This window comes from Lolium rigidum, chromosome 6 (assembly GCF_022539505.1).
Source record: "Lolium rigidum isolate FL_2022 chromosome 6, APGP_CSIRO_Lrig_0.1, whole genome shotgun sequence".
NCBI lineage: Eukaryota > Viridiplantae > Streptophyta > Magnoliopsida > Poales > Poaceae > Lolium > Lolium rigidum.
Window position 1 is genome coordinate 263653034 of NC_061513.1, and position 13682 is coordinate 263666715.

Below are 13682 nucleotides of genomic sequence, written 5' to 3' on the forward strand. Positions count from 1 at the left end.
CGACGGGGACACCGAGGGACCAGGCGGGGCCGGCGTAGAGGGGGCCGTCGCGGTCAGTCATCGGCGCGCAGCCGCAAGAGGGCCAGCGGGCGCCGGGGGCGTCGTCGGAGGTGTCGCCATGAGTCCCTGCTGAAACGGAAAAACCAACTCGTCAAAGTATACATGCCGGGAAGTGAGGACACGATGGGAGACCGGATCGTAACAGCGGTAGCCCTTGGTGTTGGCGGGGTAGCCGAGAAACACACAAGGGAGAGAGCGCGGCGCAAGCTTATGCGCGGCGGTGGCAGCAGTGTTAGGATAACACCGGCAACCGAAGATGCGAAGGTCATCATAGGCGGGCGGCGCACCGTAGAGGAGATGATGCGGTGTGTAGGACCAACGCACACGACACGGGCGGATGTTGACGAGGAGAGTTGCCGTGGCAAGGGCATCCGGCCAGAATCGTGGGGGCATGGAGGCGTGGAACAGAAGGGTGCGGACGCAGTCGTTGAGTGTACGAAGCATCCGTTCGGCATGGCCGTTCTGTGAGGAAGTGTATGGACACGTGAGGCGGTAGACGATATCGTGGGTGGCGAGAAGTGAGCGAATGGTGATGTTGTCGAACTCCTTGCCGTTGTCAGTTTGTAAGGCGTGGATGGGGCGACCGAACTGAGTGGAGACATAGGCGAAGAAGGCGATGAGGGTGGCGGCAACATCTGATTTACGACAAAGCTCATGATCACATAAAGATCACACCATGGAGAGAGAGATGAACCACATAGCTACCGGTAGAGCCCTTAGCCTCGGGGGAGAACTACTCCCTCCTCATCATGGGAGACAGCAACGGCGATGAAGATGGCGGTGGTGTCGATGGAGATGACTCCGGGGGCAATTCCCCGTCCCGGTGGTGTGCCGGAACAGAGACTTCTGTCCCCCGAAACGGAGTTTCGCGATGGCGGCGGCGCCCCTGGAGTCTTTCTGGAGTTTCGTCGATTGATGTCGGGTTTTTAGGTCGCGAGGGATTTTATAGGCGAAGAGGCGGCGCAAGGGTGGTGATGACGATAATGAAGAAGAAGAGTATGTGTTGCTAGAGTTGGATGATTGCTTTTATTCCAACGTCCAACCAAATTCTCCATATATACTCTCTGTAAGTTGGCCCTCCTATGTGTGGATATGAGGCTCTGTTGTAGATATAAGGACAAGATGATGTACCTCTGGATTTTCCTTACGCACTTTTGCTATCGCTTTATTATTGAAATAGCTTGCTTGAGATTTGACTATTCCAGAGATGTTTAAATGGCCCCGAGTGTTTTTTCTTATTTTACATGAAGATGAAGAAGTAGACTAGCCTACTTGTTAATTATTTAAGAGTTCTCCTGCAAATAGTATGCACTATGGCCTACTAGTAGAACATGAAAGGAATATAAGATATGTTTATTCTGGTATTTTGACCAACTTCCCTTCAGTTCTTTTGGTTGTTATATGGTTAATTGATACAGTTGTCAAATACAAAATCATGGTCGGTGTGTGTATAGGCCTTTATGGTTCACTAAGAAATCTGTGTTTCACCATGTAAAACATGGTAATTGTTCATCGCGTATTCTACTTATTGGCTTTTTGATGCCACACGATCTATGCATGGGAAGAAGTCAGTGTTAGATGATCAGTGATTGGCTCACATGCTCTATCACTATGTATGTGTACATCTCTAAGTTGTTTGTAATCATGTTTTTCAGGGTTTGGATACACTCCTACCTTGATAGTTGGTGATGGCCTGAAGATGGTATGTCTTGTACATGTTATGTTGCTTTTAAAAATGCTTACTTGCCAGCTTAAGGGGCACTGTTCTATGGTTGTTCAAGTTTTTCTTATTGAATTTGTACTTTTGATGTTTGATGCAATATGGTCTTAACCATATTTCAGAGTTGTGGAGTGTCGATTTGTTGATACTGATGTAGATATTTTTGTGCACTAGCTGCATACACTGCTCGGGATGTTCATAAAGATAAAAATATACAGCTAATGTTTCACTGTTTCAACTTTACATGGTCTAATGTTAGAACAATATGTCGACTTATCCATTTATCAGATCAAAGGTGAGAACAACATGCAGATATGTTCATTTATCACATCAATGCGTGGAGAATATTGAGAACATTTTTATAACTTTATAATTTCTAAGGGTACTACTCCAAAAGTATTTTCTAAGAGGACAACATCGAACGGAGGAGCATTTGAATAACATATACTATTTCAGCCAGCTTTAGCACTAGCATCCATTGCATTTGATGATTTTCTGATGTCACATGTACCCATTAAGCTTAATCCGTTGTCCTTCTATGTGATAACCATCAGCTGCTTAAATTTTGGAATATGTAGTTTAAGCTATCAACTGTGGACTTGCTTAGTGACTGAGCTGGTAACCGATGTCTCGTTTATTGACAGATTGGTGAGTACAAAGAAACGGTTGGCACGTGCTATGCATTTTCAGAAAGTGGTAAATGCTTCAACGAAACATTTTTTTTCTCAGCATGTTAGTTGTCGTACACTGGTTTGGTTTACTATATTGATATATTGATTTGATACCCTGCGGATGTTTTTCATGAACCTTCATTGAGGCTATGTTTGAACTAGAAATATGTTTTATTCGAACTTGTCAGTAAGGCTTGTTACTCCTTGCAGCCACCTAACGTGAATTTACAATGGGATTCATTTCTGTTTATATGTGTTCATTTCCTTTGCCAGATGCTCCACCAAAATCCATTCACGACGGGATGGCCCCTCCCAAAGAAAATAAGGGAAAGCAAGCCAGCAATAGCAAGGAAGCACCAGCACGAACCAAGGCAGTGAAACATCTCTCGAGCGTTCAAAAGATACTCAAATTCCGGTCCATCGGTGAGGATCATCAGGACTACAGAGCATATCTGGACAAGGACAAATAATTTTAAAACCAAATTCTAGCTGATTAACCTTTCTTCAGAACTAGCGGCATGCTACTCAAAAGCATCAATGCATACAAAGTACAATTTTTTTGGGTGAGCATTCTAACCTGTAATAAAATACTTTTGCAACAATTTAGATGTGCCGAGAATGATTCCACTGGACAGTTTTGTTTGCAGTGAATATGATGCTAGTATAGTTATTAGTAACATGTTATGACATGTGTGTTACAACCATGAGTTCTGTTGGACTACACTAGTTCTGTTGGCTCACTGTTCAAAATTCTGGGATTGACAAATTTTGTTCCAGGACCATAGCCCTTGTCTGAACATGTTGGCTTGCTATAGTTTTGTGTATAGATCCAGCAAATTTGCTGGGTGAAGTGAGCTGACAAGCATCTTGAAGCGAAGAAAATTCTTCTTTTGCAGTTGCCGAACAATTTAATTGCAGTATGCTTTCAAAATAGTTCATCTCCCGGTGTGGCCTGAAAATAGTAGCAAAGCTAAAGTCATGGAAGAATTAGGGATGAAAATAGAGCTGGGATATGGACGGAACTGAGTGGTGCTATATTTGTTTTCATATTATGTTGCGGAAACAAAAACAAATACAGAAACACTTGAAACAAAAAGGGAACTAGGTATTGTCGAAAACATATACAAACTGAATACGATGCGGGAACGGAGCAATGCAGATGTTCTCCAAAATCAAGAAAACCATTGGATCATGAAAATATCAAGCATTTACGCGAATCATGAAAAATATCAAGCATTTAAGTGAATCAACAAACTTGTTCCCTAATACGAGGAAAAAGGGGAAGGCCGAACCATGAAAGCCTACTAGAATGTATGAAGGGCGTTTACGGCCGCATGATTTGCGATTTACGGGCCAAAATATGCCACCGCGAACCAGACCCCTCGTAGGCAAACGGCATAACCGCATATTCCCGAATACGTGGTTATGCCGCTTGCCTAAATCTGCAGACTGAACGACATAGCAGGGTTTTGCGTTGTTTCACCATATGTGTGACATATTTTTGCAAAAATGCAAACATGATCGCAATATAAAATAAAATTTGATAGTTGTAAACCTCACACAATACAACAAGAATCCTTATTAATCACAACAGTAGTTCAAATCCAAATAATTAAACAAATAGTTTGGATCACAAATAATGGTTCAAATCACACATCAACGAATAGAAGTGCCACACTATCGACTGCCATGCCTGAGCCAATGGTGTTGATCGAGATCAAGTTGAAGCTCTTGCGTGACTCGGCGTTCCCAATGTTGTGGTATGTCTCAAGAACTGCTTGTATATTGTCCAAGTTTCTTGTTGGCTTCACCCGAGTACCGACATTGTCAAAAAAGAACCAAGTTTGAACCCTTCTCATCGTCGATGATCATATTGTGAAGAATCACACAAGTGGTCATGATGTCATTGAGGATTTCTTTGTCCCAAAACTGATAGGGACCCCGAACTATTGCAAACCTAGCTTGCAAAACATCGAAAGCTCTCTTGATATCTTTTCGGGGTGCCTCTTGTGTCTTCGCAAATTCAGATTCAGCTTTGTTGTCCGGATTCCTGATGGTCTTCATAAATGTTGCCCACTTGCTGCCTCTTGTTCTTTCTATCCTCGAGCTCCTTCGCTGCAAGCAGCACAACCATCTGCTCCATGTCGCCGTCGAGTAGCTCATCCAAATTGGAGTCATCGGAGTCCGATGAATCCTCCATCAAAAACAACTCGCATGGGATCAATGGCATCTAGGGCCGCGACTGCGGTCAAATGCGTCGAAAGGGAGGAGATATGCATACCTTCGCGGTGGAGGTAGATTTGCGGGGGTGGATTGGGCACGGTCAAAACGTTTTGGGGTGGGCTGATTCGGTGTGGCACAAGGATTCACGGCGGCGCACCGGGCTTCTCGTGATGGAGCGACACAGTGGAGAGACTACCACACCGACGCGCTTGAGCTCTGACTGGAATCCATGGCGGCAACGACCGCGGCTAGGATCTGGTCGATTGGGCAGCCGACGGCCTCCCGCGAGTGGGGGAACAGTACGGGGGCGCAGCAGGCGGGTTTCTACCAGCTAAAATCAGAATGGAGAGCAAAGACTTGGCCAGGATATGAGGTGGTGCGCGACTCAAACGGAGGAGGAAGGGCGGGCGGGCGCGAGCTGAAATGTGGGCGGAGTCGCCGTCGCGGACGACGGCGCGGAAGATGTCGTTGGAGACGGTCTGGTAGAACCAGCGGATGATGGTGGCGTCGATGGCGAGCCACTCGGGGTCGTGCGGCATGGAGAGGAGGTCGATGGTGCCGTCGACGTGATCGAGGAGATCATACTCGCGGAAGAGTAGCCCGAAGTACGTCTTCACGGGAAGAACTTGGCAGCGGTGGTGGAGAGCTTCACCGGCACGCGCTCGGCGATGGGGATGTCGCGGATGACGGTGACGGAGGGGCTGGCGAAGGGGTTGCTGCTGCCGGAGCGGGAGGAGTTGAAGGGGTCGGAGCCGGAGGAGGAGAAACCGGCCATGGCGGAAGCGGTGGGGGTGGTGGTGAAGGCCGGCGGCGCCCTAGATGAGAAGGGCAGCGGCTAGGGTTGGGGGAGGTGTAGGCCGGCGTCGCCCTAGAGAGGAGGGGGCGGCGGCTAGGGTTGGTGGAGGTGGTGGCCGGCGGCGCCCTAGGGAGGAGGGGGTTGAGGCTAGGGTTGGGAGGAGGTGGCCGGCGGCGCCCCAAGGGGAGAGGAGGGCGGCGGCTAGGTCAGGACCCGAAGGGTCTCTCATACCATGTAGAAGGGTTATTGGAGATTGCATGGCACCAATAGGGTCGGCTGCTCATGTATATATAGGTGGACACATGTATAATTACAGGTACAACCCTGAGAAAACACGGGGACCTATACCTACACAATATGTTACTCAACAACCAGGCTGCACACAAACTTTCAGAAAAGCTCCATTGTTCCTATTAAATGTTCTCAGTTGTGCCTTGATGACTTCCTTCAGGGCATCCCGGCGTCCCGCACCTCCTTCCCGTGGCGTTACCTAGTGCTTCCGCTCTCGGTTAGGTGCCTTAAGAGCACCTCAAGCCCTCCCCCCGAGAAGGTCCTTAGCATGCTTTTTTTTCATCCGGACGGCGTTAAACTGCCCAGTCACGTCCCCAGTTTCTCGTTTTTGGCCCTGACTCGTGCTTATTACCATCCGGACTGCCCACGGCAACCCCAGGTTTCCGGGGTCTCCCCGGCACTCCGGATGGACGAAAACGAGTTGACTGGCCGACTCGTTAGAGGCTAGTAGCAAAATAATTGCCGGCCCCCACCCACCTTCTCTCTCCCACCGTTTCTATCTCCGCGACGCAACCAACTTGACCACGACAGGGGCGCGCTACCACTTTGGCCACAGGCCACGCCAACCCCGCCGACCTTCCGACACGCCGCCGCTCCGCCTCCGTCCACGCCATCAGCGTCGGCGGTGGACGCCCAGTCCCCACACGTATGCACCCCTTGCAAGGTGTCGAAGCCAGTCATCCGAACCGAAAGCCACGCAGCAAGCCACCGCGCCCCCAGCCGCCGCACGCTCGGTCGACGCCGCTCTCCACGGTCTCGGTCACCATCGCGCAGTCCGGCGACGATGGCCCACGCATCGTGGACTAGGTAGGGCGGGAGGACTGGCGAGCGCGCATCCACATACCCACGTCCTGAGCGAGGCGAGACCGTGGCGCCCTCGAGCCCGCGGGGGCGCTGTAGGTCGAGGCGGACACGGGCGAGGCGTGGCTGGGCAAGGTCGAGCCTGGCCGGCGGAGGCGAGGCGCAAGAAGTCGAGGCTGAGCGAGACCAGCGCGGGCAAGGTGGTGGCTGGCATGGTCAAAGGTCGAACCTGTTCTGAGCAACTCGGCGTGGGGTGCACATGGTTGGATGTTTGTTGCCCCTAGGACAAAAATTGATCCAATCCGGAACTAATTTTGTTCGGAATTCCCCTAGGGAGCCTCCAACGGCTGAATGTGCTCTAAGAGGGTCGATTTCCAGCATCTTGAGGTCAAGTGTGCGGGGAAAATGCCTACCTGGAACGGGAAATATGTCACCGTGGCAGGCCGCACCGCTTTGGTCAAATCAGTAATTGCCTCCCTAGTCCCAAGCCATCTAATACCTCACTCCTCTCACCATCCCTCGGACACCCTCAATTTCATCAAGAAGCTTGAGCATGCTTTTCTTTGGTCCGCTAAGGATACGACCACGGGAACTAAATGCAAAGTAAATTGGAAAACGGTTTGCCGCCGAGAAGAAGCTTGTGGGACCTGGGGTTCTCAACTTGGATAAATTTTCCAGGGCATTGAGCCTCCGCTGGCCATGGTTAGAGTGGAAAGGCCCCTCTAATATTTGGGTGGGATCTGGGAACCCTTGCACCTGCCACAATAATAACTCTTGGGACAATAATAACTCTTGGGAATGGGCGGAAGACTCCTTTTTGGATCACGCCTCGGATTGAGGGAAGGAAACCTATTGAGGTGGCATCCCTCATTTTGATGGATTTGCCATACCAGTTCTAGAGTGCTTTAAGACTCCACATGGATATTTTCGACCCGCCAAATAAAAAATGGATATATGCATACACCCTATTCTACGTGTATAGGTGTAAAAACACATCCTCCATGGCCAGTCTTCCTCCGTCTATATCTCCGATGTTAACCCGATGACATTGATGCCTTTAATAGTATGTTTATCATAAAATAGAAAATATAATTTTATTCAGTTAATGGCATGAATATACTGATACATTACATGCTCGGAACATCGTTTATTGAATTCCGTATGCTGAGAATCTCCGCCGCTCTCGCTATTTTAGCATATAAGGTGGTGGTGCGAGGTAGTGTTTACAACAACACGTAAGGAGATGATGACGACGACTAATCGGTTCACATGATATTGTTATAGGTGATTTATAGCCTCTTTGTATGCAGTCTTGCAAGCACGACTTGGAAGCACAGGTGCGCTAAATTTCTGCACCACTTTTGAGGAACTACAATCAAGACATCACAGAAAAAACAATTTAGTAATATAGTTCAAAGAAGAAGAAAACAGATTTGTGAAATAGAAAACATTGATGCCTACGTGCTTGGCAGGACGGAAATGTTGGACACACGATAGCCATGAGCATGAAAGAAATAAAAGCCATATTGAGCAATTTTGGTTTGGTTTTGATGAGCTCCATGGGAAAATAGATGAGTTTTGCTCGTTGTATTGTTCTGCGTTTATATATAGACACGTTGCAATATTAGATACATTAATATAAGGATATCAAGCGAGTTTTGCATAAAGGCTAAAGCTTTTATTTTGCAATGAAATTATATATCTCATCATTAATTCATTATGGCCTGGTGTTCAATATTGGTGATTACATGGAGCCATAATAAAATCTTTAGATATCAGTACTGCATTTATATATGTATATCTCCCAATTAATATTAGGATATCCTGCTAGTTTTTCATAAACACCAGAGCTTTTATTTTGCAGTGAAATTATGTATCTCATTATTATGGCCCAGTGTACAATATTGCTGATTATACATAGAGTCGTAATAAAATCTCTAGATATTGGCAGTGCATTTATACATGTACGTTTCCCAATTAATATGAACATATCTTTCTACATAAACACCATAGCATTTATATCATCAATGGCTGGGTGTGTAATACAGGTGATTGTATATAGAACCATAATAACATATTTATATGCATCTCTCCCAACAAATATTAGCATATCTTGCTAGTAGTTTTACACAAACCCCATAGCATCTGTTTTTCAAATAAATTATATATGTATTCCATCTTTATGGCACGGTGTTTAACATTGATGATGCTGGATAGAGCTACATTAAAATCTTGTAGATATCGGCACTACATTTATATCTCTATTCTAAATTAATGCTGACGTATTTTATTGGCTCTTGCATGTTTTTTCATGGGCTGGTGTCATTTCGTACTCGGCAGTACCCTAGAGGAACTCATCGATGGGACGTCGTGCGTAGACATCGCCACGATGTACAACAGGACGGCTTCGGTAGCCTCCACCACCTCCACGTCACCTGACCTCTCGTCCACGATATCATCCAGGCACCGGTGCTCACCCGTCAGCGTGTAAGGGCATCTCCAGCTGCGCCACGCAAATGGACGTCCACGATATATGTGTCTGTACCCAAGCCCAGTGGTCCAACGCAACGACCGTGCAGCGACCACCCAAAGGCAAACCCGGCCCAAATATACGTCCCGTTTGCGTTTGCATCTGACCGGGCGGCAGGCCGGGCAGCAGGCCGGGTCGGCCGGCCGGTGGGCCGATCTGACTAGGTGGCAGGCCGGGCTTGCCGGCCGGGGGGCTGGTCTTACCGGGCGGCGGGCCGGGCGGCAGGCCGGGTTGGCCGGCCGGGGGGCCGGTCGGACTAGGTGTTGGGCCGGGTCGGCTAGCTGGTGGAAGGTGCGCCGCCGTCGTGCGGCAAGATGCTGTTGCCGCTGGCCCAGAAGGCAGACGCGGTAGACGGAGACGTCGCGCAGACGTACTGGTCGGCGGGGTAGCGTGTAGACGGCCGCCGCACGCCCACACGGGCGCGGGTGAGCATGGGCTCGGGAGCCGCAGCGACGGGTGGCGAGGGCGGGCGACGAGGCGGACGACGAAGACGCGGCCGGAGGGGACGCTCGCGGCGATGGCGCCTCGGGCGTCGCGGGTGACGGGGGCGCCGGGGGCGTCTCGGGCGTCGCGGGTGCGGGCGACGGGGGCCCCGTGGGCGCCGCGGGCGACGGGGACACCGAGGGACCAGGCGCGGCCGGCGTAGAGGGGGCCGCCGCGGTCAGTCGTCGGCGCGCAGCCGCAAGAGGGCCAGCGGGCGCCGGGGGCGTTGTCGGAGGTGTCACCATGAGTCCCTGCTGAAACGGAAAAACCAACTCGTCAAAGTATACGTGCCGGGAAGTGAGGACACGATGGGAGACCGGATCGTAACAGCGGTAGCCCTTGGTGTTGGCGGGGTAGCCGAGAAACACACAAGGGAGAGAGCGCGGCGCAAGCTTATGCGCGGCGGTGGCAGCAGTGTTAGGATAACACCGGCAACCGAAGATGCGAAGGTCATCATAGGCGGGCGGCGCACCGTAGAGGAGATGATGCGGTGTGTAGGACCAACGCACACGACACGGGCGGATGTTGACGAGGAGAGTCGCCGTGGCAAGGGCATCCGGCCAGAATCGTGGGGGCATGGAGGCGTGGGGGTGCGGACGCAGTCGTTGAGTGTACGAAGCATCCGTTCGGCATGGCCGTTCTGTGAGGAAGTGTATGGACACGTGAGGCGGTAGACGACATCGTGGGTGGCGAGAAGTGAGCGAATGGTGATGTTGTCGAACTCCTTGCCATTGTCAGTTTGTAAGGCGTGGATGGGGCGACCGAACTGAGTGGAGACATAGGCGAAGAAGGCGATGAGGGTGGCGACAACATCTGATTTACGACAAAGCTCATGATCACATAAAGATCACACCATGGAGAGAGAGATGAACCACATAGCTACCGGTAGAGCCCTTAGCCTCGGGGGAGAACTACTCCCTCCTCATCATGGGAGACATCAACGGCGATGAAGATGGCGGTGGTGTCGATGGAGATGACCCCGGGGGCAATTCCCCGTCCCGGTGGCGTGCCGGAACAGAGACTTCTGTCCCCCGAAACGGAGTTTCGCGATGGCGGCGGCGCCCCTGGAGTCTTTCTGGAGTTTCGTCGATTGATGTCGGGTTTTTAGGTCGCGAGGGATTTTATAGGTGAAGAGGCGGCGCAAGGCTGGTGATGACGATAATGAAGAAGAAGAGTATGTGTTGCTAGAGTTGGATGATTGCTTTTATTCCAACGTCCAACCAAATTCTCCATATATACTCTCTGTAAGTTGGCCCTCCTATGTGTCTGCAGCTTACTAGTACTAATGGATATGAGGCTCTGTTGTAGATATAAGGACAAGATGATGTACCTCTGGATTTTCCTTACGCACTTTTGCTATCGCTTTATTATTGAAATAGCTTGCTTGAGATTTGACTATTCCAGAGATGTTTAAATGGCCCCGGAGTGTTTTTTCTTATTTTACATGAAGATGAAGAAGTAGACTAGCCTACTTGTTAATTATTTAAGAGTTCTCCTGCAAATAGTATGCACTATGGCCTACTAGTAGAACATGAAAGGAATATAAGATATGTTTATTCTGGTATTCTGACCAACTTCCCTTCAGTTCTTTTGGTTGTTATATGGTTAATTGATACAGTTGTCAAATACAAAATCATGGTCGGTGTGTGTATAGGCCTTTATGGTTCACTAAGAAATCTGTGTTTCACCATGTAAAACATGGTAATTGTTCATCGCGTATTCTACTTATTGGCTTTTTGATGCCACACGATCTATGCATGGGAAGAAGTCGGTGTTAGATGATCGGTGATTGGCTCACATGCTCTATCACTATGTATGTGTACATCTCTAAGTTGTTTGTAATCATGTTTTTCAGGGTTTGGATACATTGACTCCTACCTTGATAGTTGGTGATGGCCTGAAGATGGTATGTCTTGTACATGTTATGTTGCTTTTAAAAATGCTTACTTGCTAGCTTAAGGGGCACTTGTTCTATGGTTGTTCAAGTTTTTCTTATTGAATTTGTACTTTTGATGTTTGATGCAATATGGTCTTAACCATATTTCAGAGTTGTGGAGTGTCGATTTGTTGATACTGATGTAGATATTTTTGTGCACTAGCTGCATACACTGCTCGGGATGTTCATAAAGATAAAAATATACAGCTAATGTTTCACTCGTTTCAACTTTACATGGTCTAATGTTAGAACAATATGTGGACATATCCATTTATCAGATAAAAGGTGAGAACAACATGCAGATATGTTCATTTATCACATCAATGCGTGGAGAATATTGAGAACATTTTTATAACTTTATAATTTCTAAGGGTACTACTCCAAAAGTATTTTCTAAGAGGACAACATCGAACGGAGGAGCATTTGAATAACATATACTATTTCAGCCAGCTTTAGCACTAGCATCCATTGCATTTGCTGATTTTCTGATGTCACATGTACCCATTAAGCTTAATCCGTTGTCCTTCTATGTGATAACCATCAGCTGCTTAAATTTTGGAATATGTAGTTTAAGCTATCAACTCGTGGACTTGCTTAGTGACTGAGCTGGTAACCGATGTCTCGTTTATTGACAGATTGGTGAGTACAAAGAAACGGTTGGCACGTGCTATGCATTTTCAGAAAGTGGTAAATGCTTCAACGAAACATTTTTTTCTCAGCATGTTAGTTGTCGTACACTGGTTTGGTTTACTATATTGATATATTGATTTGATACCCTGCGGATATTTTTCATGAACCTTCATTGAGGCTATGTTTGAACTAGAAATATGTTTTATTCGAACTTGTCAGTAAGGCTTGTTACTCCTTGCAGCCACCTAACGTGAATTTACTATGGGATTCATTTCTGTTTATATGTGTTCATTTCCTTTGCCAGATGCTCCACCAAAATCCATTCACGACGGGATGGCCCCTCCCAAAGAAAATAAGGGAAAGCAAGCCAGCAATAGCAAGGAAGCACCAGCACGATCCAAGGCAGTGAAACATCTCTCGAGCGTTCAAAAGATACTCAAATTCCGGTCCATCGGTGAGGATCATCAGGACTACAGAGCATATCTGGACAAGGACAAATAATGTTAACCAAATTCTAGCTGATTAACCTTTCTTCAGAACTAGCGGCATGCTACTCAAAAGCATCAATGCATACAAACTACAATTTTTTTGGGTGAGCATTCTAACCTGTAATAAAATACTTTTGCAACAATTTAGATGTGCCGAGAATGATTCCACTGGACAGTTTTGTTTGCAGTGAATATGATGCTAGTATAGTTATTAGTAACATGTTATGACATGTGTGTTACAACCATGAGTTCTGTTGGACTACACTAGTTCTGTTGGCTCACTGTTCAAAATTCTGGGGTTGACAAATTTCGTTCCAGGACCATAGCCCTTGTACTGAACATGTTGGCTTGCTATAGTTTTGTGTATAGATCCAGCAAATTTGCTGGGTGAAGTGAGCTGACAAGCATCTTGAAGCGAAGAAAATTCTTCTTTTGCAGTTGCCGAACAATTTAATTGCAGTATGCTTTCAAAATAGTTCATCTCCCGGTGTGGTCTGAAAATAGTAGCAAAGCTAAAGTCATGGAAGAATTAGGGATGCAAATAGAGCTGGGATATGGACGGAACTGAGTGGTGCTATATTTGTTTTCATATTATGTTGCGGAAACAAAAACAAATACAGAAACACTTGAAACAAAAAGGGAACTAGGTATTGTCGAAAACATATACAAACTGAATACGATGCGGGAACGGAGCAATGCAGATGTTCTCCAAAATCAAGAAAACCATTGGATCATGAAAATATCAAGCATTTAAGCGAATCATGAAAAATATCAAGCATTTAAGTGAATCAACAAACTTGTTCCCTAATACGAGGAAAAAGGGGAAGGCCGAACCATGAAAGCCTACTAGAATGTATGAAGGGCGTTTACGGCCGCATGATTTGCGATTTACGGGCCAAAATATACCACCGCAAACCAGACCCCTCGTAGGCAAACGGCATAACCGCATATTCCCGAATACGTGGTTATGCCGCTTGCCTAAATCTGCAGACTGAACGACATAGCAGGGTTTTGCGTTGTTTCACCATATGTGTGACATATTTTTGCAAAAAT

The 13682-nt window shown here is 47.5% G+C and overlaps 2 protein-coding genes across 2 annotated transcripts; both read left to right on the plus strand.

The window, feature by feature from the left end:
• Window positions 1–451: 451 nt before the first annotated feature.
• LOC124664056 lies at window positions 452–3130 on the plus strand. Its single transcript, XM_047201662.1, has 5 exons — window positions 452–472; window positions 1010–1130; window positions 1716–1762; window positions 2425–2476; window positions 2725–3130. Exons 1-5 carry the CDS (start codon window positions 452–454, stop codon window positions 2919–2921), a joined length of 438 nt encoding a protein of 145 aa, XP_047057618.1. The 3' UTR covers window positions 2922–3130.
• A 1773-nt stretch (window positions 3131–4903) lies between these two features.
• Window positions 4904–12642, plus strand: LOC124664057. Its single transcript, XM_047201663.1, has 5 exons — window positions 4904–5050; window positions 10703–10819; window positions 11431–11481; window positions 12147–12198; window positions 12446–12642. Exons 1-5 carry the CDS (start codon window positions 4904–4906, stop codon window positions 12640–12642), a joined length of 564 nt encoding a protein of 187 aa, XP_047057619.1.
• The last annotated feature ends 1040 nt before the right edge of the window (window positions 12643–13682 follow it).

What these genes read in the sequence shown, in the direction of transcription:
- LOC124664057 (XM_047201663.1), top strand. Translation starts at nt 4,904, where the DNA reads ATGGCGGCAACGACCGCGGCTAGGATCTGGTCGATTGGGCAGCCGACG. An exon ending in ATTCTCCATATATACTCTCT is followed by an intron (nt 10,820 to 11,430) that starts GTAAGTTGGCCC and finishes CATGTTTTTCAG; the next exon opens with GGTTTGGATACATTGACTCC. An exon ending in CTATGCATTTTCAGAAAGTG is followed by an intron (nt 12,199 to 12,445) that starts GTAAATGCTTCA and finishes TTCCTTTGCCAG; the next exon opens with ATGCTCCACCAAAATCCATT.
- LOC124664056 (XM_047201662.1), top strand. Translation starts at nt 452, where the DNA reads ATGGAGGCGTGGAACAGAAGG. An exon ending in TGGAGGCGTGGAACAGAAGG is followed by an intron (nt 473 to 1,009) that starts GTGCGGACGCAG and finishes GGGATTTTATAG; the next exon opens with GCGAAGAGGCGGCGCAAGGG. An exon ending in TCCATATATACTCTCTGTAA is followed by an intron (nt 1,131 to 1,715) that starts GTTGGCCCTCCT and finishes CATGTTTTTCAG; the next exon opens with GGTTTGGATACACTCCTACC.